Source organism: Colias philodice, chromosome 19 (genome assembly GCF_061535455.1).
Source record: "Colias philodice isolate Cphi_HAF_F1 chromosome 19, ilColPhil1 Martin Lab GWU primary, whole genome shotgun sequence".
NCBI lineage: Eukaryota > Metazoa > Arthropoda > Insecta > Lepidoptera > Pieridae > Colias > Colias philodice.
In genome coordinates this window covers 6818145-6845521 of record NC_143104.1, presented here as the reverse complement: position 1 = coordinate 6845521, position 27377 = coordinate 6818145, and the positions used below count along the sequence as shown (strand labels likewise).

General features: G+C 33.6%; 2 protein-coding genes and 1 long non-coding RNA gene across 5 annotated transcripts in view; 2 read left to right on the top strand and 1 right to left on the bottom strand.

The window, feature by feature from the left end:
- LOC149480005 (uncharacterized) overlaps positions 1-27377 on the bottom strand; it is a 340612-nt gene that overhangs the window by 22314 nt on the left and 290921 nt on the right. The window lies entirely within an intron of this gene.
- Positions 122-23361, top strand: LOC149480017 (uncharacterized). Its single transcript, XR_016317120.1, has 2 exons — positions 122-357; positions 22516-23361. It is a non-coding gene; the product is annotated as an uncharacterized LOC149480017 (long non-coding RNA).
- On the top strand, positions 12771-23361 carry LOC149480016 (uncharacterized). 3 transcript variants are annotated; one of them, XM_089707213.1, is made up of 7 exons: positions 12771-13045; positions 15220-15338; positions 16360-16600; positions 16727-16810; positions 19213-20571; positions 20815-20943; positions 22005-23361. In XM_089707213.1, the coding sequence occupies exons 2-7, from the start codon at positions 15333-15335 to the stop codon at positions 22085-22087; spliced, it is 1902 nt and encodes a 633-aa protein (XP_089563339.1). In that variant the 5' UTR covers positions 12771-13045; positions 15220-15332; the 3' UTR covers positions 22088-23361. The 3 variants fall into 3 exon arrangements, with proteins under 3 accessions (XP_089563339.1, XP_089563340.1, XP_089563338.1); XM_089707214.1 differs by lacking the exon at positions 15220-15338; XM_089707212.1 differs by lacking the exon at positions 12771-13045 and having other exon boundaries at positions 14838-15338.

The following is a 27377-nucleotide window of genomic DNA, read 5'->3' as shown; positions in this document are numbered from 1 at the left end:
TTATAATAGGTGTGTCCTAATAAGTATTTAAGCAAACTAATTTAAAGAGATCACCAATAAATCATATTATGTTACTAGAAAATTGCATTAAGTTCAAATAAAAAATTAGGGTTGTCATTAGGGTTGCCAACCGTACTATAATATATAGTATTGTACTATATTTCGGGTCTGCGTACTATATACTGTTGAAAACATATATAGTACGCAAAAATACTATATTTTGAACACCGACAAATGTTACAAACAAATCCTTCATTAAAAAAAAAAATAAGAACGCGCCTTTTAATTGTTAAGATGGCTAAGTCATATAACCTATTGCACATATACCAGTGGCGAGAAGAATGAAACAGAAGTAGTGTATCATTCATAAAAAATGAGCTTTTGATATATATATATTAATTTAAAAATTGAATGTGACAAAGCTTGACACTTTTATCTACACTAATATTATAAAGAGGAAAACTTTGTTTGTTTGATTGTGATGAATAGGCTCATAAACTACTGGACCGATTTTAAAAATTCTTTCACCATTCGAAAGCTACATTATCCACGAGTAATATATGATAGGTTTTATCCCGGAAATTCCACGGGAACGGGAACTATGCGAGTTTCTCTTTGAAACCGCGGGCGGAGCCGCCGGCGGAAAGCTAGTTTTAAACAAAAAGCTGTTACACAGTGCAAGAAGTGCAAAAAAATATAGTTTTTTTTTTAAATAAATATGAATTTTTTTTTTGTTTTTTCCATAAAATACTATATTTTTTTTAAATGTACTATATTTTTTACACCTTATTTTGGAAAATACTATATTTTGATGATGAAGTGTTGGCAACCCTAGTTGTCATCATCGTTTCAACCAAAAGATTCTGCTACTTAACTAGACTCCCAAGGTTCTAAATTTCCACTGGTAGTATAAATTATATTTAAATAAAAATTTTAGCAGAGTAGTAAATAAAACAATTATTAAAGTCAAAATAATCAATATTTATTGTTTGAATATTACCACTGAATAATCAGCTCTGGTTTAATAGCTGGCTTATGGCCTAGCATAATTGTAGATAAAACACTTAATTAAAGTTAAAATAATCAATTTTTAAAGCGCGCCATTTTGTCTCCGCCCCTTTGATCATTTTTTCATTAAAATTATAAATTTATGTATTAAATTGGTAACGAATACTATTAATTTAATATCTGAACGAAATAAAATGTTACTACTGTATTGGTGACAAAATCCTTACTAATATTATAAATGCGAAAGTAACTCTGTCTGTCTGTCTGTCTGTTACTCAATCACGCCTAAACTACTGAACCAATTTGCATGAAATTTGGTATGGAGATATTTTGATACCCGAGAAAGGACATAGGCTACCTTTTATTGCAAAATATGTACCACGGGCGAAGCCGGGGCGGACCACTAGTCTCTTATATATAAAATTCTCGTGTCACAATGTTAGTCTGCATACTCCTCCGAAACGGGTGGACCGATTCTCATGAAATTTTCTGTGCATATCGGGTAAGTCTGAGAATCGGCCAACATCTATTTTTCATATGTACCACGGGCGAAGCCGGGGCGGGCCGCTAGTATCAAATAAAAAGGAGTCGCAGTCAGGGATCGATAATCGATTTATTTGGTGACAGATCTACCATTCTGAGCACAGAGCTATTATTTAAGTAACAAAACCGTTATTAAAAGAACGAAGTTTATATTCATGTAATGCAATATAATTTTATTGGTTATCGATCTCTTATTTTACACATATATTAACACTAGCTTTCCGCCCGCGGCTTCGCCCGCGCAGTCAAAGATAAACCCGCATAGTTTCCGTTCCCGTGGGATTTACGGGATTGCGTCATTTTCCCGGGATAAAAAGTAGCCTATGTCCTTTCTCGGGTATCAAAATATCTCCATACCAAATTTCATCAAAATTGGTTCAGTAGTTTAGGCGTGATTGAGTAACAGACAGACAGACAGAGTTACTTTCGCATTTATAATATTAGTATGGATTAATTTGATAATTCATACCTGGGAACAATTTTTGTTTATCTGAGAACGAAAATATTTCGTGGTGATAGATCTATTTATTAGGTGATACAACTTGATGACAAATATAAATTTTGGTGATAGAAAATATAGTTCCCAAACATAATTATACTTACTGTTTGGAAAAAAGTCTGAAGCTTGAAAATGATGAGAACAAACTCTCATTGACGGTGAAATTATGGTGAAATTGGCTTGCCTATTCTTAAAGCAGTCTTCCATATTTTATTCTTCATAATTTTGTCTTTTCGGAATAAATGAAAACTTATTCCCGTATCTCCGTAAGTACTACATTGAGGAACGCAACAATATTTCGTATTTCTGCTTTTATTAGCAACAGGTTTCCGTATATAATCGTGATCCATCTGAATATTCTAAACATAACCTCAAAAAATAAATGCAAATCCATACTAAAATAATTATAAATGCGAAAGTAGGTAACTCTGTCTGTCTTTCTGTTACTCAATCACGCCTAAACTACTGAACCAATTTGCATGAAATTTGGTATGGAGATAATATTTTGATACCCGAGAAAGGACATAGGCTACCTTTTATTGCGAAATATGTACCACGGGCGAAGCCGGGGCGGACCTCTAGTAAACCATAAAATATAAATAAACAAACAAAGTGTCAAAGTGTCGTTCTTAGACAGCTTCTAAATTTCGCCTTCTAAACATCGTTTTACAGGTTTTCTGTAGATTATTTGGCTTATTTAATTTTGTAAACAAATACTTAATAATTTTACATAAACGAAGGAATACAAAACTTCAACGTGTGCTGCCAGTATTATGAAAATGAATTTGCCATTTTTATGGGTAAAACGGTAAAATGGTTAAAAGATCTTCGGGGTAGTACTTTTCGATCTTGAATGTGATTAAGTATTTGTATAGTGCAATAAGGGTTGCCAACACTTCATCATCAAAATATAGTATTTTCCAAAATAAGGTGTAAAAAATATAGTACATTTAAAAAAAATTTAGTATTTTATGGGAAAAACAAAAAAATAGACAAATATATATTTATTTTTATAAATACTATATTTTTTTGCACTTCTTGCACTGTGTAACAGCTTTTTGTTTAAAATAAAAGTGTCAAGCTTTGTCACATTCAATTTTTAAATTAATATAAAGGAGATGTCCAAAAAATGACCCAGAATCGACAGGAATGAAATGTGTACCAATGGATTGATAATTAAATATAATATAATGTAGCAAAAGCGGTAATCTTGAAATCGTTATAGTATAGGAGCTAGGAGCAAAATAAAATAACTAAGAAATTCGTTTAAAAAATCAAAAAATAAGTTTACGTCATGTTGTAGCTTAATATGACGTTATAATAATGTTTTATCACTTGTAATATACATGATCATTATCATCAACACGTTTTAAAAGCAACAGCAACATAATAACATCATGTTCAATCACAACATAACTGACTAAAGATTTCGTTTTTAGTAGTTTTTATTTTGGTTCAAGATACTACAATTGCTATAGTACTGTGTGTATTATTGGTGCCTAATTCTGTGGCTAAGGATTGGAAATAAAAAATAATAATAGATATAGTATAGGAGTTAAAAGACAATAGAACTGAATAGAAAATCGTTTGAAAATTATTATGATGTGGATGAGATTATCGTTGTGATTATAATTTTAATTTTTAATAGATTAATTGCTTTTACTTGTACATTCATGTGTAACACAATTTGTTGTAGATTCGAATGTAGTTGTTATTATAGATAGGTAGATTATAATATCATTAAAACTTAACAAAATTAGACCTTATTATAAAAATAAATGAATAACAATGATATTCTAATACACAAGATAACGAGTTTTTATTATTTTCAAACGATTTTTCACTTTGTTTTTTGGCTCTTAGCTCCTATACTATACAGTTTTTTTTAATCTTTAGCCATAGAATTACCAATAATACATAATATAGTACTATAACAATCATAGTATCTATAAACTAAAAGAAAAAAACTACAAAATCGAGAGTTTTTGTTATGTTGTGCTTTAACGTTTTTGTTTCGTTGCTTGTAAAATATGATATTTATTATGTGTAACACAAGTGATAAAACATTATAACATCGTCATATTAAGCCACAACATAACTGAAACTTATGTATATTATATTTTTTAAGGAATTTCTTAGTTATTTTATTTTGCTCCTAGCTCCTATACTATAACGATTTCAGAGTTGCCCCCTTGGTAATATTATATTATACTTCAATGCCAATCCATAATTGGTACACGTTTCATTCCTGTCGATTCTGGGTTTTTGGTTCATACATTTTTGGACATGTCCTTTGATATAAATCAAAAGCTCATTTTTTATAAATGATACACTACTTCTGTTTCTTTCTTCTCGCCACTGGTATATGCGCAATAGGTTATAATATGACTTGGCCATCTTAACAATTAAAAGGCGCGTTCTTATTTTTTTTTAATGAAGGATTTGTTTGTAACATTTGTCGGTGTTGAAAATATAGTATTTTTGCGTACCTACTATATAATTATGTTTTCAACAGTATATAGTACGCAGACACGAAATATAGTACAATACTATATATTATAGTACGGTTGGCAACCCTAAGTGCAATAAAGGTTCATGATCATTATTAGATAATTTTAATAAGCATAATACTTTTTTTTGTTACTTTTATATAGCTTAAAAACGTCAGAGTCGTTTTCGCCCGCGATTTAATTCATTTGAACTCCGTGATGGATATGACAAAATTATTATTATTCAGGAATTATATTTATTTATTATCCAATAATAATTATTATCCTAAAGCAGCTGACAATGTGGATGTCGTAAGGTGTCACTGAAAATCAGTGTTAAGGTATTATGCCTCAGGTATCCTGAGTGGCTTCCTTTTTTAGCGCAAGCAACCATACATAAATTTATGTTTTCTATTACCTATTATTCATAATTTACAATGCTATTGTTGTGTGTTTGTGTGTATTGGAATAAATGGTTTCTTCCTTCTTTCTTTCTAAAAATAAAATGTCCCGTGTTCTCAACTAAAAACTACCGCTACCGTCATATCCTCCAACATTGCCCGCTTTTCACAGTGTTTTGATCATATACAAGAAAAAACAAAATATAGACAGAATTTATGCTGTTATTTGAGTAGGGAATTGAATTTAGAATGAATAGATATACTTGAAATAATTATATTCTTAATAGTTTCTCTAAAAATAAGGAAGAAAGAGGTGGGCGAAATAAGGTGGAAAAGTATACATCTTTGCCCACCTTTAATATTTCAGCCATTTTAAGACTTACGTAGCTGTTTTTAAGAGACAAAGTACAAGACAAGGCAAAGATGCTGAATCTCTTACAAAATATGATCCAAAATAAGTAGATCTTCATTAAATTGTATGGGCAAAGTTAGGTGTAATTTTCTCACAATCTTCATACAAAAATCTTTAGGGTTTAGGGTTGTCACAAAAAAATAAACTAGGTAAAGGATGAAAAAATTAAGTTTAATAAAATATGTAGGTGGGTAACAAGTAATTGGTAGGTACACATGCAATAATATTGCGTTCGTACTGTTTCTAGGTATATCTTTAAAATGACATTGAAATTATGAATATTTTTGTACCTATACGTAACTTCTACTAAACATTTAAAAAGTACCTAGCTAGGCATAGGTACATACTCGTACAATCCTACCTAGGTACCTAAAAGAAAAAACATGCTGTGTATTTAATTTACACCTAAAAAAAATTACCTTGCTACCTATTTGAGAAGTCTGTTAAAAATGTGTCAGCCCTAGCACCTCAAAACGGTTGGGCAATGTTGGGATAGGTCATACTACGTTTATTAACCTAACATTGCCCAGCGACAAAACTCTTATAATACTACGTATTTTTGCTTGGAAATAACAAATAACCTCCTTTTTTAGGGTTCCGTAGCCAAAATGGCAAAAACGGAACCCTTATAGTTTCGTCATGTCCGTCTGTCCGTCTGTCCGTCTGTCCGTCTGTCACAGCCGATTTACTCGGAAACTATAAGTACTACAGTGATGAAATTTGATGGGAATATGTGTTGTATGAACCGCTACAAAAATATGACACTAAATAGTAAAAAAAAGAATTGGGGGTGGGGCCCCCCATACATGTAACTGAGGGATGAAATTTTTTTTTTCGATGTACATACCCGTGTGGGGTATCAATGGAAAGGTCTTTTAAAATGATATAAAGTTTTCTAAAAAACATTTTTCTTAAAGTGAACGGTTTTTGAGATATCAGCTCTCAAAGTCGTAAAAAGTATGTCCCCCCCCCTCTATTTTTATAACTACGGGGTATAAAATTCTAAAAAAAATAGAGGTGATGCATGCTAATTAACTCTTTCAACGATTTTTGGTTTGATCAAAGTATCTCTTATAGTTTTTGAGATAGGTTGATTTAACTGTAATTTATTATATTTGCTGCTACGGAACCCTTTGTGCGCGAGCCCGACTCGCACTTGGCCGGTTTTATTATATTCTAGTTTAATAAATAATAAAAAATATTCACGTATTCTAATTGATTCCCAGTGATCAGAGACAAGTTTTTTTAGAAAAATTTGGCACCACCAAAACATCTCCTTCTTTGTCGACATGTAGCAGCAGACTGATTGACGTTATACATGTGCTATCTAATCAGTATTACGAGAAAAGACTTTAATTTTCTACCAAAAAACAAAACAAGTCTTAAATGTCATGCTACTCCACATAAACACTCGGGAAAGTTAAAATTTCTATTTGGGCAAAGATAGGCTGGAAAGGCAATGATGGAGGATATGACGGTATTCGCATTCATATATTTTGAAAATAAAAGATAATATAGGTAATCATTGTAATTTTGAAACATTTTTTTTTATGTAATTTATTTAATTAAAAATTTATCATTTATGTAACAAATGAATTTTTACAATATTATAAAAAATTATCTTATACAAGAATTTATATTAAAATTAAAACCTGACAGCTAATTTATGTAGCCAACGTCACTTATACTACGGCCACACTACCGTGATATGCCAATAATTATTGCCAAATGCCACAACTTTAACAACACCTAGGTGTAACCACGACTTATGGCCATAATTCTACAATGCCAATCAATATGACAAATGGCGGTAGGCAATAGCTCCGGCGGCGGTATTCTTTCGCACATCAAAGAAGATTACCGCGGTAATTATTGCGTTTGCGGCCACACTACCGTTCGTCCAGTGTGCTATATGAGCTCACCGGCGACGCACGTATCGACCGACATGGAGTGGTCAAATGAAAAAGCGCTCGATGGCGCTAATTTTTGGAATTCTTGGAATTCTTCTCTTTGGGATATCCGACAGAAGAACTATAAATATCGCAATGTACACAATGATGCGTGGCGTCGGATCAAACAAAATTTATCATTTCCAAGTACAATAGATGATTTCAAAAAGAAAAAATCCTTTTGAAAACGAAAGAATCCTTGATGAATTATTACAGAAACCATATTATATATTAATTATCTATACTAATATTATAAAGAGGAAAAGTTTGTAAGTATGTATGTAAGTATGTATGTATGTATGGTTTTCACGCAAAAACTACTGGACCGATTTCAAAAATTCTTTCACCATTAGAAAGCTGCATCTTTACTGAGCAACATAGGCTATATTGCATTTTCAAAAAAATTAGAGATCCTTACCAAAAATGCAATAATGTAACCCAAGGTGTAAAAAAATCCTCAATAAAACTTCTGTCATCGCGTGCGCTGCGGAATCTATTGAAGATAGAACAAAAAAATGTTCTACAGTATTATAGAATGGATCAATATCTACAAGAAAGTCCGCGATACCATATGTCCATCTTCAGTAGTTATGTTACTACAACAACTTTTTTACGTTTTCAAAGTAAATAGAAGTGCCGACAGTAATCAAACCATGTTATCCATACACATATATTAATCCTTATCCCATTAAATGATGTTTTATTATATACTGTTTCAATACCAGCAAAATACTTTTTAAATGAAAAGAATTGGATATTCCATTCAAAAGATATAACGAATTTAAAAGTGTCAATCTACAGAAAATAGTAGGTATACTGTTCGAGCAGGCCGTAGTGCGGGGGTCACGGAGGAATTCTACCAATATGCGTCTTGACGGAACACAGTGGGGTTTTGGTCGGTAGGAATCCGACATAACCCACGGCCCCTCCCCTGGAGGCCGTGGGTATCTATGAAAGATTTCCCCACTAAAACAAAAAAAAAGGCCGTAGTGCGGGACGGGGTAAAGGTGATTTTCATGTCCGACCTATAGTAGACTTTTCACTGTAAAGATATCGCTATCTATGCGGGTGAAACCGCAGGGCATTGCTAGTTAACTAATATTTTTTTGCTGCGGTAAATGCCAATAATTACCGACATAGGTAAACTCTAGTGTAACCACACCAGTTCATGCAGTAATTTAGACGGTAATATAATGCCATAATTATTGCGGTAACAGCCCGGTAGACGGTAAGGTAGTGTGGCCGTAGCATAACACGACTACCATAATAATTCAGATGATTGCAATGTCACCTCATAAATCAAAATCGGTTCAGCGGTTTATACTGCAGGGCGAGCCTAATAAATATTATACATAAATACACTCGAAAAACATAACCCTCTTTCTTCCGTAGTCGGGGAAATTTTGGGAAAATTTTCAATATCTGGTAACATAACACCCCCATAGAAGCACCGTGTACGTATAGTGCAGCGGCGAAATGACAGCACACAGAGCTTTATGGAAATGACGATAGTCGATAAATTATTCGGTTTAGTTCGGCAACGCTCCATCTGTCTTTTATTTTGTAATCTGTCATTTATGATGAAATTTCTATGTTTAACAAATAGACCGGGAGATACTGACACAAAATTTCGAGTCATTTGTAACAGGATGGCGGTTCTACAGGGGTCTTAGTACGCAATGACAAAAAGAAAAACGATGGCGTGAACGCTGGTACCGGCGGCTTAGTCGCGTGGGCGTTAGTCGAACTCGTCGGAAAATAGCGAAAGTCAAACGATTTGTAACAGTATGGCACTTATTTTTCCTGTAAGTTTGAGGATCAACAAATATAAATACAAAATTTCAAAGATCTATGTGTTGGAAATCTTCACTTATATAAATTAATAATAAATTAAGTTTTCAAGTATGACAGCACTTTTTCCCCCTACTAGAAGTATGGCAAATATAATAATGGTCACATTTTATCAAATACTCTCCAAAAATCCAAATGCAATCCTGGTACAAAAAGTTTGGCGAAATAAAAATTTTTTGCAGATTTTCGGCGGTATGGCGACCATTTGGAATCGTCCGAAAAGTATGGCATGGCGATTTTCGTAAATGGCTGCACGACGATAGTTACCTGTGCAAAAGTTAGCCTGGTACAAATGGTTGAATGATTGTTTTATTTAAATCAACACATTCGCGTCGGTATGGCGGGCTGTAAGTCACACCGGAAAAGTATGGCATGACACTACCGCCTACTACTTTTTTATGGGCTATCGGTAAATTCTAAAATTTTTGTGTTACAAATCGTTTGACTTTCGCTATTTTTCCGACGAGTTCGACAAACGCCCACGCGACTAAGCCACCGGTACCAGCGTTCACACCATCATTTTTCTTTTTGTCATTGCGTACTAAGACCCCTGTAGAACCGCCATCCTTGTTACAAATGACTCGAAATTTTGTGTCAGTATCTCCCGGTCTAAAACTAGAACACTGATACCTATGTCTAATAAAACTCGAGAGTAGTTCCTTGTTGACTCAATAAGTGTGCTGTTGACAGAGAGCTTTCAATTGAAGCATCAATTTAATGATTAAATTACTTGTCTAGAAAAAGTGATAAATGACAAAGTATATTTGTCACGTACTTTACTTCTACAGCTGGAAGCACACGCATATATGACCTATAAATAATTGATGTAGTTTAGGTTGTTATCGTTTTGTGTGCAAGCTAATTAGAGCATTATTTTATTTTTGGTTGATAAAAAGGCCTGATTTAGTAGTCCTAATTAGAAAACGTAGTCATTAGTATGTAACAAGTTCCAGTTATGTTAATTAAGTAATTTCATAAACAGGAAAATCATTAATAGAAGAATCGTTGAACCATAATCAATGATTATAGTCCTCGGAGCAATTAACAAGCTTGATAATTGCTCCGAGTTATAGTCCTTTTCACCTTATGATGATTCCTGTGACACTTCATCCTGTTCCGAATTACGTATTTTATGTTTAAAAAGTCAAAATAATTTGAGTGCATAATATTTTTATTTTATTGCGGCATTATTACCAAAAATATAAAAATGAAACATCTTAAGCTTATAAATCAAAAACAGTATTGTTTAGTTTAATATAATGAAAAATAAAATAAAATAACACAAAAATATAATACCTACGCAATTCGTGTACATGAAATGGATCGTTGAAAAATCATAGAGTTGGAAAATCATATAATCGGCGCCCATCTTGTGATCGTTTGTCAATCGAGTCAATCGTCTGTACGAGTACGTCAGCCTTGTATACAAGTTGCATTTTTATATTGACACTTTACGTGGTATTCTGTTATTTTTACTAATTGTTATTGTTGACTTTTTGTTGCTGTTGTTTACTAAGTTTCCTTAGTTAATTGTTGGCGAAATGCCGAAAAAACTAATTTTGGTACTTTATTCAAATCGATTTCATTTTCATATTAGAATATTATCGATTATCGGAAACAATTGATACGATTTCAGTAACCGACATCTCTACACGTGTCAAAAATCGATGTGTCACAGAAATCATCTTAGGTGGAAAGGACTATAGTAAGCTACTATTTTCCTAGGAATTGTGCATTAACATTCAATTATAGTCTTAATGGATTCACTAAATGAATTGAATCAAGTGTGTTAGTTCATAATTCATAAACATCATGCAAACAACTATCAAATAAAAAGTTTAAATTTGTGGGCCTTTAACGTCAACTAACTCAATTAAGCCACTTGTTCCATCATGTTATATGCCGTGATAATGGCCTCGGCTACTAGGCCAAGCGCGCACCACGATTTTAATTTTTGCGACACGATTTCAAAATCGCGCTGTAGAAAATCGCAGAGAGTACGGTGCGCGCACAGCGATAATTTAATAGTGATCATTACTCACTTTCATCATGGATTTCGTACAAGTTGCTTGTGTTTATTTACTACTTCGGAGGATAAGAAGAAAAAAAAAGAAAATTCGTCAATATTAGACTCATCCTTTTACAGCAGATAAAATTGTCAAAGGTTTCTTTTATCAGAAATACAATGAACTTCCATGTATGGTATATATTTCTGATATGGATGTATCCCAAAAAATTCTTTGGCTATTATAGAATGAAAATTCCGCCAAAAGGCCATCCTTTGTGCTTTTTTATTTATTTTTTTTATTATTGTAACCTTTGTGTATATTTTGTTTCTTGCGCAATAAAGTGTTAAATAAATAAATAAATTCAAACTTTTGACAGATTACTGAGTTTATGTTTACCAAACAATACCTATAACACTATGATGTTTACTGTTGGACAGACGAAACACAAGTGAAGTGCCGGCCGGGCCAGAGTGTGCGATTTTATGATCGCAGTGCGCGCGGTACCATACAATTTCATATTCTGCATTTCATTTTCGCGACAATCGCGTCGCGAGCAGTCGCAGCAAAATGTGACAAATCACAATTTTAAAATCGCTGCGATTATTTATTCGCATGTGCGCGCATTGTCATAGTAACTCATACGTTGTATTTCTGCGATAAAATAATCACGCTGCATAAAGTCGTGGTGCGCGCTAGCTCTTAATGCTCACGAATGATCGTGTTGTGTTTTAATAAGGCCAAGCGCGCACCACGATTTTAATTTTTGCGACACGATTTCAAAATCGCGCTGTAGAAAATCGCAGAGAGTACGGTGCGCGCACAGCGATAATTTAATAGTGATCATTACTCACTTTCATCATGGATTTCGTACAAGTTGCTTGTCTTTATTTACTACTTCGGAGGATAAGAAGAAAAAAAAAGAAAATTCGTCAATATTGGACTCATCCTTTTACAGCAGATAGAATTGTCCAAGGTTTCTTTTATCAGAAATGAACTTCCATGTATGGATATCCATATTCATTGTATTTCTGATATGGATGTATCCCAAAAAATTCTTTGGCTATTATAGAATGAAAATTCCGCCAAAAGGCTGCCCTTTGTGCTTTTTTATTATTTAATATTATTGTAAGATTTATGTATATTTTGTTTCTTGCACAATAAAGTGTTAAATAAATAAATAAATAAATTGAAACTTTTGACAGATTACTGAGTTTATGTTTACCAAACAGTAGGTACCTATACCACTACGATGTTAACTGTTGGACAGACGAAACACAAGTGAAGTGCCGGCCGGGCCCGAGTGTGCGATTTTATTATCGCAGTGCGCGCGGTACCATACAATTTCATATTCTGCATTTCATTTTCGCGACAATCGCGTCGCGAGCAGTCGCAGCAAAATGTGACAAATCACAATTTTAAAATCGCTGCGATTATCTAATCGCATGTGCGCGCATTGTCATAGTAACTCATACGTTGTATTTCTGCGATAAAATAATCACGCTGCATAAAGTCGTGGTGCGCGCTAGCTCTTAATGTCGATTGCATCGTATTAATGACTAGCCCATTACTATTAGTATTTAGTATCGATCGTACAGTCAGAGAGCGTGGACGTACCTATGACATTTTCCTAAGCATTTTCCCCCTCTTCCCGTCATGAGACGCACAGACATGTATCAAGATAGACTAAGCGAGTGTATGTACTTCCCGTGTCCAAACTAAGTTTATGAAACTTACTTGACGCTGGCCTACACTCAGTCCGCGCTTGCAGTTCGCCAAGGAAAGACGTGAAGCTGAATAAAGTAAAATGCCGAATTGCGCCGTTATAAACTGTAGAAACTCCACAGCTGTGAGTGGCCGAGTTAGCAGAGATGTTTCCTTCCACCGGTAAGTAATTTTCTAATCAGAATATGCACTATTTATTTTAAAATCAAATAAAGAATATCTGTGGAAAACGATCGTGACAAACACGGATACCAAATCATACGAAATGATTCGGAATACATTGCGGCTTTTACTTGGCACGGTAAAGATCGCGTCGTATGATAACAAGCAATGAATAGCGTCTTCTCATTTTTCTGTTCTCATTTTTCTGTCCAATTTTGTGGTTAGTGATGTTCATTTGATGCAACAGTTCTCGATTCTAATCGATTTTATAATCGAACAGAAAAATGATAATTTGAAGGAGCAATTTTTCAGAGAAAAAGGCATAGATTTTTTTTGTCATTTAATAGGACTTGACCTAGAACTTTTAAGTATTTTAATACAAAGGTACTAAAAATAAATATTATGACATGGACGCCATTAGTTAAAGTGTCATCTTGGGAGATTTTTAAGAAAACTCCTTATTGCTTAGACTATGTTTGTTTTTTCAGTTTTCTAAGTAACCCGAACATAAAAGAAAAATGGATCGATGCAACGGGACATAAAGATTGATTGATTGACAGTTTCATTACTTTCTTTCGATGGCCTCTCTAGTACGTAGTAGGTACATGGTAACTCAATGGGCATATGTAAGAAAAAGCTAAAACACATTAGTTTACTTGTTAGAATATTAAAAGGTTTATAACTTTATTTTATCATTCCTCTGTCTATGGTAATTACTAATTATCATTTTTCGGTCTTGAATCGATTTATTAATCGATTACGATTCATTTATTTAACTCTTATAGCGGCAGTACACATGGGGCCAAGGCGTTGGGCCAACGTGTTGGGAAAAAATGAAGGATATCAAGATTCCTGTTCACACATTGGCGTACTGATCATTCTGCATTGGCGCTTCAAAGATGGACGTAGTCCGTAGAAGTTCTTGCAGCCGCGGCAATTTAATTATATACAGTGCGTTTAATTATTACGTACATGTGCATCAATAACAATGAGTGTACTCTGCCGTCTGCGATGATACCATTTTCCAATCTCTATTGTCCTTTTTTTATAACTGTATAAATAAAACATTATTATGTTTAGATTTTTTCAAATGTTTAAAATGTGTACATTTTACATTTAATTTAATTTTAACTACTTACCTATAAAACGAAACTTTAAAGATTAGATTTTAGATATTATTTTATTAAATGATAATATTATTTATGTAATAAAGCACAATTTGATCAAAATAATGCTCATTGTATATTGTTATTTAATTTTTAAGAACAAGTAACTTTTTAATACTATTTTACTCATTTTATAAATATATTCATTTTTTTATCGCATTGTATGAAAGTTAGATAAGAAAAACATCTAGAATAATATAATAAATAGAAAATAGAACATCTAATTTATTGAGTCATATGGTTTTATTTTTGTGTAGTTCATGCCGTGGATTCCAAATTATTCCTTCATGTCGATACAAATCTACGAATTGTAAAACCTCGGCGCCGCCATCGCTATCGGAACATGGTTAAACGTAAATTTCATTGACGCGCAACGATACTGTCTCCGCTGACGAGTAACAACAAACTGAACAAGACACCAACGTGTGAACGCTGTTTGTGGAGCGCGCCAAGATCCTTTGATGTGTGCACAAAAAACCGACAACATTCGGTTGGCCTGCCAATATTGGCGCCAACTAGGCTAATGAAGCCAACATACCGCCAAGTAGCTCTCTACACGTTGGCCCAACCCGTTGGCCCAACACGTTGGCCCAATGTGTACTGCCACCATTAGACATAGATCTAGTTTGATCTGATTTCTTTCGATTTACTTCGATGGGATAGCCGATAGGACGAATCGCCGCGCGAGTGGCGTCCTAATCGATTTAGCTTAAAATGAAATTACCATCACTAAAAAGCGCTCGTGACGTCATAACGCGTCAAGGTCAGAACAAAAAATATGACACGCTTGGTTTTCACTTTTCAGTTTTCAATTTTTCATACAGATCGCGGTACTTGCGTTGTCTACATACATGTCTGTGCATGTTACTATAAATAAAAACGAACGACGAAAATAGCTTGTAACTTGTTGTAAACATCACTCTGCCGATGTGGCAGACAAATGTGTCCTTTAAAAAATGAGTAAATTTAAATTCATTATCATTATTCATTTCATTCAAATATTTTCAGGAAGTTAAGTTGACGTGTTGATTCATACTGCGTGTTATTGCCATCACAATTCACAGAGTACATTATTATTACCTCTGAGATTATTACTGATTGCCAGAGAAAGATACGATAAAATGGAGGTGAGAATTTCTTGTTTCCGTTGTAATAATCACATTTAATGTTTATCTAGCTGAGCGTTACTCAGAGGCCCTACAAAAAAGATAATTCAAGGCCATATAAATAAAGCAAACGTTGATGCGTAATTTGTTGGGACTCAATATGTTATTGATATTAAATAAGTACCTCTAAGTGTCATCAGTCATGTTGTCACATTTACTAATAAAGTAAACAGTAGGTATTAACTTTTCGTATCAAATTTCAAATATTATCGTAAGTCGTAAAGAATTCATACGAGATCTAGGGAAAGTTTATCATTTATCGATCATGTCGAATCTACTGTCAAAAAAGCCAATCAAAATTTAGGCTTTATATTACGAATGTCCAGATCTTTTAAAAATAAAAATAGTGCCCTAATTCTTTATAAATCTCTGGTCCGTAGCACCCTTGAATATGGCTCCTCAGTGTGGTCTCCATTCTACAAACCACATAACGACAAGCTCGAATCGGTACAAAAACCATTTTTACGTTCTCTATGCAATCGTGAACACCTTAGAAGATCCTTGCCCACCTATGACATTCGAATAATTATTTCAATTTGGATTCTCTTGAAATGCGACGTAAATTCATTGATTTAACTTATATGTATTTCTTATAATAACCCAGTATATAGGTTATGCCGACTATATAACGAAATAGTTAATAGAGATAACACTATTAACATATTTTCAAATAGTCTAGCCAGTTTTCGTCGCTTAGTACTTACTGCTCTGCCTAGCACCTGAAGCATACGGATTTATGTCGAATCTTGTTAGCCTAAGTATATCTTTTATTGTATTTTTTTTTATTGCTGTGGTAACAGTATTTTTAATTGTTTTAACATCTTTCACACTCTAAACATTTGTGTATCCATAGAATAGGCTTATACATAGAACGTTATTAATTGTACTTGAATAATTTGTTTGTTATATTGTTGTATAAGCTGTTTGGAAACTAATAAAATAAAATAAAAATATTGTAAGGAGTATGTCCTTATTTTTCCAGGATGATATTGCCATTGGGTATCCATACGTAGTGGTCCAATTTTTGCAATTACCGTATGCAGATATTGACGACTACAGTTGTGTGCCTTACTCTTGGATACGAGGCCGAAGAGCAACAGATAGGAAGAGCCTAATTTTATATCCCGATGAACCTCCATCGATAACTAAAATGCGAATTATAAATAACGATAAACCTTCAGAAAAATGGAAACTCTACATGGCAATTATAAAACATGAATCACGTGAGTATTTTGTTAAATGGCCAACCGTAAATATATTGACTTATGAATAAATCACCATACTAAACTATAACATAGTTAGCAACTAGTTAATAACCTGAATGAATAATAAAGTCGTATTTCTTTTAGATTCATATGAGGATGCTTGTGAATTCATTATGGGAAAAATTCTTAATGCTTCTAAGAATAGATATTCGGAGATAATGAGAATCGGTGAGTATTTGTACTGTTGGCAGGCGTATTTCCAAACTATACATAGCCAGAACGCAACCATAGGAAACTGCTTGTGTATACTTTGTAATGCTGTGTTTAAGTTTGTTATTACAATATATACACGAATTTTGCGTACTGATCGTGTATACTTTGTAACGCGGATGCTTCTTCGTTCCAAACTATACACGATCAGTACGCAAAATATAACTAAATATACCTAATACTGACTACACCACTTATAGACTGGGGTAGATGCCTTTAAAAATAATGAAAAGATAAAAAAAATCGCAGTCGGATGAAACCCATTAGAAAAGGAGGGGAATATGATGAAAATAAAAGGAAAAATAAATTACGGTCAATCCGAGTACGGGAAGTGGGAGGGGGGAGCTTTTAAGAGAAAAAAATGGTTTCTCTCGATTTCCGACAAAACTACAAGTCCTACAGAAAAAAGTTCAATGGCAAAGTTGTAGGTAATTACAAGTTCTACAACTTTTGTATTCACAATTTTTTCACATAACCTCAAAATTTAGGTGAAAAATTCAAAAAACCAAGTTTTGGGTCTTTTATTTTTATCTACTTCAAAATTTATTGTTTTTCTACGAAATTTGGTGGAAACTTACTTTATTATGACCCAAATACACTGTAATTTATTTGATTGAAAATATTTATTTTTTTGCCTTATTTTGAATTAATACCAAAAAAACAACCTAATTTTCAATCGAAAAGTCACCCGTCAAAATATCAGCTTTTTTCAAAAACTGGGGGTGCCTTTTATTCATTGAAATCTCTACTTTCATATGGTGTAAAAAAAATAAACACCACTATAGTAAATGTTCTCAGGAAATGCATACAAACAGTGTGAAAATGAGCTTTTACTAAATCAGGCACACTTCTCGAACTCTATATCTTCTCTTGTATCGGCTTTTCGGTAATATTTCAAAAGAAAAAGTGTTCTAAGTTTAATATTTTACAGCATATTCAAAAGCAAAATGATGTCGATAAAAACATTTCAGGTAGTTCGAGAAGTGTGCCTGATTTAGTAAAAGCTAATTTTCACACTGTTTGTATGCATTTCCTGAGAACATTTACTATGGTGGTGTTTATTTTTTTTACACCATATGAAAGTAGAGATTTCAATGAATAAAAGGCACCACCAGTTTTTGAAAAAAGCTGATATTTTGACGGGTGACTTTTCGATTGAAAATTAGGTTGTTTTTTTGGTATTAATTCAAAATAAGGCGAAAAAATAAATATTTTCAATCAAATAAATTACAGTGTATTTGGGACATAATAAAGTAAGTTTTCACCAAATTTCGTAGAAAAACAATAAATTTTGAAGTAGATAAAAATAAAAAACCAAAAACTTGGTTTTTTGAATTTTTCACCTAAATTTTGAGGTTATGTGAAAAAATTGTTAATACAAAAGTTGTAGATCCTTTTATTACCTACAACTTTGCCATTGAACTTTTTTCCGTAGGACTTGTAGTTTTGTCGGAAATCGAGAGAGACCATTTTTTTCTCTTAAAAGCTCCCTCTTCCCACTTCCCGAACTCGGATTGACCGTTATTTATTTTTCCTTACATTTTTATCATATTCCCCTCATTTTCTAATGGGTTTCATCCGACTGCGATTTTTTTTGTTTCAAAAATTATCTACTCTAGTCTATTACGCTTGCGCGTAATAATAAATATATAGGTAATCAAAGACTTGTACAGCTATATCTATCTACTTTTATTCTTCTTGATTATTGATTCAGTAAAATATGGAATAAAAATATTTATAGGTAAGCTTAGGAAAATAAATAGGTAACAGATAAGGGTACCTATGGGTTCGGTTAGGTTCGTGTTTTTTTTTTACTACACAAAAATAGGAGCCCCGCCTCGCGGGGCTCCGTCGCCTCGCAACCGTCTTCTTCTGGACTTATTAGATTCTTACATTTTAGCACTATTGTCAATTATTGTAAGTCGTGCTGCGTGCAGTATAGTCGGGAACGAAGACACAAGCATCCTCGATACAAAAAATATACGATCAGTACGCAACATTACATACACATGCATTGTAATAATAGATTTAAAAACAGCAATACAATAATATATAAACGCGAGCAATGGAAAGACGGCGCGCTTACTCCGAAACATACACGATTAGTCCGCATGTGTACTGGCGCTGTATATTTTGGAGCGCTATTCTTACTTACTTTACTACAAAGTATACGCGAGTATTTGCGTACTACTGTTGTATAGATTGGAAGAACTTTGTAAAAAAGTTATTTCCAAACTATACGTGATTAGTTTCACACCGTTGCGTGCTGGCCTTGTATAGTTTGGAAAGACGCTGTTGGTAGCCATTCAAGTTTACTCTAATGATTTGCATCGGTAATGACAGTTAAACTATTTTTTCAGATTATAATCTTTCACCACCTACAACAACTAAACGATACAGTCCCCTACTGAGAACAAACAAGCTGTCAGACCCTCAATCTTTACTAGAACTGCCAGGCTTTGTTTCTTCTGAAAACACTGTCATTAAGGAAAATTGTAAAAAAGAACATCAAGATCAGACATTCTGTGATTTTCGATCAAGTTCTGATCACCTCTTACTCAGATATCCCTGTATCCAGCGGAAACCGGAAAAGAATAAAGGAATCCAAGTTAATAGTCCGGGGGCCGGCTATCGAAGCACGGGAAAAACCCTTCATGCTTTAAAGTGCCCTCTAACACTTGTAAACCAAATCTGTGATTATCCGCTGAAACCAGAAGAAAACCAACTATTATCAATTCATCGTGAACATTCACATCAAATTGCATTGACTCAAGGAATACAAGACAGCAGGATTCCAAATCTACGAACCTTTACTCTTGATTTTCCAGAACCTCTGATCCAGGACCCACATATCGGATCAAATACTTCGTTTATCATTCAAAACCCTACTAACGAAGCTAACCAGTTCAGTCAACTAGAGATCCCAGAGTCATCGCTAGTTACTCAAGAGCATCCACTAGTTTTGCCGAAACAGAAGACACATGACCAATTCTCAGAAGTAGAGTGTGCTACTTCTGAACCTGCCGCCCATAGTAAGATGACGAGTGCTTCACATGCATCGCTCACCTGTACAAATTCATCAGAGCATCATGAGGCGAGCTGTATTGGGAATATCGTTTCTGGAACTAGTGCCGATAATGAATGCTCTGCTAATCCAAAAGCCCTGGAAGAGGCAAATTATTTAGGGCAGACCATAGACAGTTCTATGGAGGAAGGATCGCCGATGGTTGAAGCAGTTACGTCAAGTGGAATATCGTCGACGCAAGAGGTTCATAATGATAAGCAAAGTAACTCTTCAGATTTAACTTCAGACGAAATTATAATTACTAGTTCAAACTCTAAAGAACAAGAAAACCAATCAATTATTTCTGTATTGAACCAGGTAGATGTCTGGGCGGATCAATTATATGATCTTTTTCAAAAAATGAAAAGCAACTTTTCGGAAATCTGTCAGTTCGCTCATGATCTGCACGAATCATTAGTTCAGACCCAGAAAGTGATCGAATGTATAGCGAATGCATCAGAAAATTTGCGGACATTGAAGAAGAGCAAAGTTGCTGTAGTAACGTCTAAAGAGGTTACGGCAGAGATTCAACAAATAGCTGAAGTAAATCAAGCTGAGAAAAAAGGGGGAGGAAATCTTGATGTCAGTATGGAGGAAGACGAAAAGGAAAATAACGATGTGGACTCTAAAAGTAGCGGAAATAATGATGATTGTGGTGAGGACATCAAAGATGTGAAAGATCAGGATAGAGATAATGAGGTTCCGAAAACGACTCGTAGCCACATTCGAACCTTTATATTACCTCCGGAATACGATCCTCGGCGGCCTCCCGCCTCGTTCATTCGTTTTTTGAAATGTTTGATTTCGATATTGGTTGTTTTATAATCGGCGATACCGATATATCGACGTGACGACTATAGCGGGTGATATATCGGTAACGGTAACACGCCGGTTGCAGGACGCTACTGGGGGGCTGTCGGGCGAGGAGCTGTACGGCGAGCTGGTGCGGTGGCGCGCGAGGCTGCACGGCCGCGCGGCCAACGAGCTGCACGCCTTCCTCACCACCAACCTGCTGCTGCTCACCAAGGTATACCCACATAAATAATTTTAACTAATACTAATACAGGGTTAGTTTTCAATGACCAGCCAAAATTTTAAATTAAGATCTAGATATTAAATCAAAGGTACATTTGAAATATTATTGTCAAAAAAAAAAATAATAAAAGCATTCATTTGAAAATGTCTTAAAAATTTCCTAAATCGTAAACACGCGATATAAGCTCATTGAGAATCAATGCACTTGTGTGCATGCGCGCATCGCAAAATTTATGTGTGTGCTAACTTCTACCTATCTAGGTTGTTGAACGGAATTGTGCTTTTGTAATGTCCACACGTTCGCTTTTTAGTGGCGGACAGGGATGAAATCTAATTAAAAAAAAGTTTTTTTTTTCATTAGATCGAAAATGTTATCGATTCTGAACCATTGCTGAAAATTTGGCCGGTCATTGAAAACTAACCCTGTATATGACCGCCTCCTTGGTACAGTGGTTGACGCGTGAGCGTAACCCCGAGGCGTCCTGGGTTCGATTCCCGGTGGGGACGAAGAAAAAAAAATGTCTCGGTCTGGCAGGACATAGAAGACTGGTAACCTACTTGTCCTTAAAGAAAATCGATCAGTGAATCAGATGTATAATGCATCTGCCCCTTGCCCCACTAGGGGACATGGGACTTCATTTTTTTCACTAAAGACTAATATAGGACTAACAATTCGAATGACACAATTCGACTGACATTAAAAAAGGTTCAAAGTTAATTAAAACTAAAGTTCTACCAATAATATTCCAATGATACAATTCTACTACGATTAAGAATGGTTAAAACCCAGCCTTACAACACTAACATTCTTCTCATTCTAACACTTCATTATGTACAATTTAACTGATATTAATAATAGTTCACATACTAACGTAATACCACTCACTTTCTATTGACACTATTTATCCCACCCTAAACAATTATAACAATTCAAACTCAAACCAATAGTATACCACTACCCACCGACTGACATTAGCAGATAAAGGAAAAACTATGATTTGATTAATCTACCTTTCTTAAATTTTTATTCATTCATATTTTATTATTTTTCAGGTCAGAGAATCCTTAGAAGCGCTGTCCGGTGTCGCGGTCCGGTATCCACTAACGGATATGGCGGAAGGCGGGGCCAACGTTAATCATGTGCCCAACGAGACGCTGTTCAGTTAGCGAGTGAGTGAGTGAGTGAGTGAGTCAGTGAGTCAGTGAGTGAGCGAGTAAGTGGAAGTGAGTGACGGCCAGTGAGTGAGTGATCAGTGAGATTTAATGATATTGAACGTACGACTCGATTCGTTTGGAGCTGCTGGTACTTTTGAGTAAGTTGTTAATGTATTTTTTTGAGAAATGGTTTATCTAGGAAGTTTTTATATTATGTAATATGATGGTTCAATATGAACATGTTGTAAAAATTATTAAAATATGTTTTTAATTCAATAAAATTTTGTTACATTAATGTTGCAGTCTAAAATTACAAGTGTTTTTTGATGTATTTATATTAATCGCTTATAATCAAAGGTAAGTATCAGCAGTGCACAGTTGAATAGCTGTGATCCAACAAGTTACATAGATTTCTATATTACTCCATTGAAAAGTTACATTTGGGGTTGCATTTTTTAGAGGACGCAATTTTATTTTTTTGATGTGTAGGGGGGGTCAGTATGAAGCTATCACCAAGTTTGTGGGTCGCCACCCTTGTCCCACGGCCGCCATCTTGAAAATAGCGGTTGATATGGTTTTTACGATATATCTCTTAAACTATTTATTTGATGAAAAACATTGAGTAACATTATTTGTTGCAAATTAAATTCTCTACAACTTTGGTCCAGTAACTTTTTGTCGTAGAACTATAAATAAAAAAGTTATAAGTGAAAATGTTCAGAAATTAGAGATATTTATATTTTTCAATAATACTTCTTTTTATAATTTTACGAAGAAATGATATCAGACCATCAACGATATTTTTTTATCAAATAAATAGTTTAAGAGATATATCGTAAAAACCATTCCAACCGCTATTTTCAAGATGGCGGCCGTGGGACAAGGGTGGCGACCCCACAAACTTGGTTTTAGCTTCACATTGACCCCCCCTACATATCAAAAAAACAAAATTGCGTCCTCTAAAAAATGCGAGGTTAGGCCTAAAAAATGTAACATTTCAATGAACTATATTAGAATTTCATTTGATAACATTTATTTTTGTTTTAGCGTATCCAAAGAGCGGCTTTTGTGATTACTTTGTATATACCAGTTGATGCCTATGAGGCGATGCTAGGTCACAGTGTCAGACACGTATTAGTTAAGCGTTAAATAATATCAGTCTTTGAGAAATATTGCAATTTCTAACATTACTGAACAAAGGAAAAAGCACCCATAAGTCTATGTGTAAGGGTCGGTTTTAGTTTGACTCTTCGTTTACAATCCTCTATAAGATACAGTAAAATTAACGTACTTTTCATAACTACTAGTTTTAAAGAAATCATTAAAATAAGACGGTATCACATCGTTTTTAATTTAGTAAAATTTGGATACATTGTAATTTAAAAGAGATTATGTAGCCAATGTGTAGTTAATACAATATTATAATTGCTTGCTTAATTTATTACGCATTTCTAAAAGTAGTTATAATTTTGTAGTTTCGTTTACATTCACGTGGAGTGATGTTGTGTGATAATTTCTAAATTGGTGCTAGTTGTTGTTAAGATCACGGAAACATTCCTCTGTTGAGATAGTACATGTTGAAGGTACATTTATTTTTATTGTAATATCTGTGCAATGAAATAGAGATGAGATGTACTAAAATTGATTAAAACTGTTTGTGAAAAGGTTTGAAAAATGAAAATGCTTATTAATTATTCTACTATACTTCCATTTGAAATAACAATAACATACTAACATTATAACACATAGAGCGGGACTCTTTGATATATCTACATGAACTCGTAAATTTTCTGGCATCAATTATTGATTGTATGGAAAATAATAAAATCAATTATAGTGTTTATTTCATCTCTATTTCATTGCAAAGAGAATGTTTTGTAGCAATGTACCTTTAGAGAGGATTAACAATAATCTAACATTGATAAAGGTACGTCGCTACAATAAGGTACTTGCCAAAAACTTGATTTTATTTCAAGGCACTCAACATTTTCAATATTTCGGTTAAACATAAATATCGCTATTATATTATGTATTTTCGTGTATGTTGTAATTTATTATTCTAGTCTTTAGTAAAGCTCAAGTTGTCAATATGAAGTTATTTTGTGTACTTACACATAAGTGGAGCTTTGATTAGTGAATAAAAAAGTATCCGGCTATTATACTTTATTTCATTTTGTTATAGTGCTATCTTTGTCTGTTAAGCGCGTCACAAACGGTGAAGATACTATAATATGTATTTTATGTTAAGATTCTCTAATATAAAATATTACAGTATCTTAAGGTATCCGGTATCAACCGCCATCCTGTTACAAATGACCCGAAATTTTGTGTCAGTGTTTCGGGTCATTTGTAACAGGATGGCGGTTCTACAGGGGTCTTAGTACGCAATGACAAAAAGAAAAATGATGGTCAGAACGCTGATACCGGATACCTTAAGATACAGTAATATTTTATATTAGAGAATCTTAACATAAATTATTATAATATCTTCACCGTGTGTGACGCGCTTTATTCTCTATTCGAAATATGTGCGACAGAGAGAACGCTAACCAAAGATGGCCGATTTAAGTTGTCAAATGTATTGATATTATTACCAAACTATATTTTTGGATTGAAGTAAGTTTTTATCGTATATTTCCTGGAGTGTTAGGATCCTCACTCTATGGATGTTGAAATATTATATTTTAGTACAAATTGATATGGTATTAGCTATTCATTTTTAGCCCTCTTTTGACCTAATCTTATCATACCCTTCAAGGTTGTTTGATTAGGTTTATGTTTTAAACCTAAGTAAAAATACACCTTAAATGTAATCCTATATAAATTAAAAAAAATTATATTAAATCACCGAAGTTGTAGGACTTAGAGTTTAGACCATATCAGTTTGAAGCTATCAAATGAGCAAAGTTTTATCCGAAAATAAGTTTGGTTAGTTTTACATTATAAGTGGGCTTTAAGGGAAATAAATATTCAGAGTTAGATTTATTTTTCAATGAACATAATGTTTATTTTTCTTAGTATATTTTTGTTGCAGAGTAAAATAATATATTTTTTGTTGGTTTTCATGAAATTGTAATGTGTATTGGTGTACAATTTTATACTTAATCGCAATTTATGTAATGTTACAGTAACTGCATTTAGATAATATTCCAATGAGAGTTAGGTAAAAATTCACTTAGGGCAACGTTTTAAGAAATTTACATTAATTTGAGGCCAGTTTTAAGTCTCATGTGCTTTAGTTTTTCCATGTATTCAAATAGTTTATTAAAAATTGTAATGATTTAGGTATTTACACTGTTATTCTTGTGTTACTGTGACAACTATATATTGCTATGACCACGTTACCACTAGTGCCAAAGTGGTATTTATTTAGCTAGGCTGTGTAAACTATTTCCTAAGAACACAATAAATGTTATTGCCAAAGACAGCTAGACTATCATACTAGTTGATACATTCATCTTATATTTGGTGGATATTTAGCGCTATTTTGGTAAAATGTATATAAAACGGCATTCGTAAACTAAATGAAAACGTGTTTTATGTAAATGTTTGTATATCTTTTGTATACTTATTAGTTATTACAATGGCTGTAATCATGTGGAATCAAATGTACAATTATGTATAATATGGATTGTTGCATGTTTTTTGTTGAACAATTTTGAGAAACCCATTGTAGATGTGTATTGAGAACGATGAGTTTTTGTTTAGTTCACGATTGCCAATATTCGCTTAAGCCTGTTTTCGGTAATTGTAATTAAAGCGAATCGCGATGTATATTGGTCGGAGGATTTTTCTACAAATTGTTATGGGTTTTGTTGTAAATCGGTCATTTGTATATACGATTCAAAGGGTTCAGTTGTTATTTGATGTAAATAATAGATAGCGGATTTTATTGAATACTGTGTTTTTATTTCATTACCAACCCCTGTCCCTATACTATAAAAACATGAAATAGGTCCCTATACTATAAAAACAAGAGAGAGAACTTCACTCAATAATTGATGCTGAATTAAAATCAATTATTTTCTCTTGCTTTGAGATCATCTTACTCGTCTTATCTACTCTTACTTCTTAATACACGAGTATCTGTGTGGTCAAAGAAAACTTACAGAAAGTGACTGACATGTTACATTTTTAATACAGCGCCATCTATCGGAATTTATAAAGTTCGGAGTGTTTCAAATGCGCATCCTAATGGGTCTTTTAATGGGATTGAGAATGAGACTATATTTTGGGTGTAGAGATAATCGTTTTTATGATAACTTAAGGTTGATGTTCCGACCGTCCCTCCATACATTTTTGATTACCTCTAAACACTTAACACAGACACTATTTCTTTAAAACTAATCATTTTATCACTTCTCTATAATGAAATGTGTGCGCGTTCGACCTTTTTAATCAATAATTTACAATATTTACTTAGAAAAACAACAGTAAAATACCGGAAAAATTTGACACTTCTACAGTAGTGTGCGTGACTTTTGCCAAGCGAAACACGACATAAAGCACGACATCTAGCGCATAGACTATATACTTATTACAGATCTAGCGCGTCAATGTCTAAACGAAAGGCGATGTTTAGACATTGACGCGCTAGATGTCGTGCATTCGCGTTCGTTATCTTATGCATAATGAGCATAATTCTAATAAATCAAAGTTCTGTGTAAAAATTGAGTAATTTCATTTCCAATCGTTCAAAGAAAATAACAATAAAATAAAATAAAACTAATGACCTTAGAAACTATGTTTTTTTTTATTTATTACTCATTATTGTTCGTCCGTCGTAGGTCTGTAAACTGTATTGTACACTGAAGGTAAATGGTACTGTAGGTACTTTAGTTCGGCGTCGTCGCTCGTCGGCTTGATATAAAATTACATTCTTGATTTCATTGACACGCGCTATGATTTGCGCGCGGAATTTCTTGTGTTGTGAATTTATTTTTGTATGCTATGCATTTTAATTGATTCAAATTGCAATGTTTCTCTAGTATGCATTTGAGACTATATTGTAAATTGTAATAATTGATCGTGGGTATAGTAATTAATTATTCTAATAACGCAATTAGTAATATATGTATTTTCGGTGGGATTCAAAACAAAAAATTGGCCCGTGATTTTTATGAAATTTCACCACATTGCAAATCACATCAATCATAGTTCATACACATGTATGACGAAAGTGATTAGTATTGTGGCTAACATTGACTCATCAGTTCATCACTGAAACCAGTGATAAATCAGTACCTTTTTTTTATTGGAATTATTCTTACA

What these genes read in the sequence shown, in the direction of transcription:
- LOC149480016 (XM_089707213.1), top strand. An exon ending in AATTATAAAACATGAATCAC is followed by an intron (nt 16,601 to 16,726) that starts GTGAGTATTTTG and finishes TATTTCTTTTAG; the next exon opens with ATTCATATGAGGATGCTTGT. An exon ending in ACCTGCTGCTGCTCACCAAG is followed by an intron (nt 20,944 to 22,004) that starts GTATACCCACAT and finishes ATTATTTTTCAG; the next exon opens with GTCAGAGAATCCTTAGAAGC.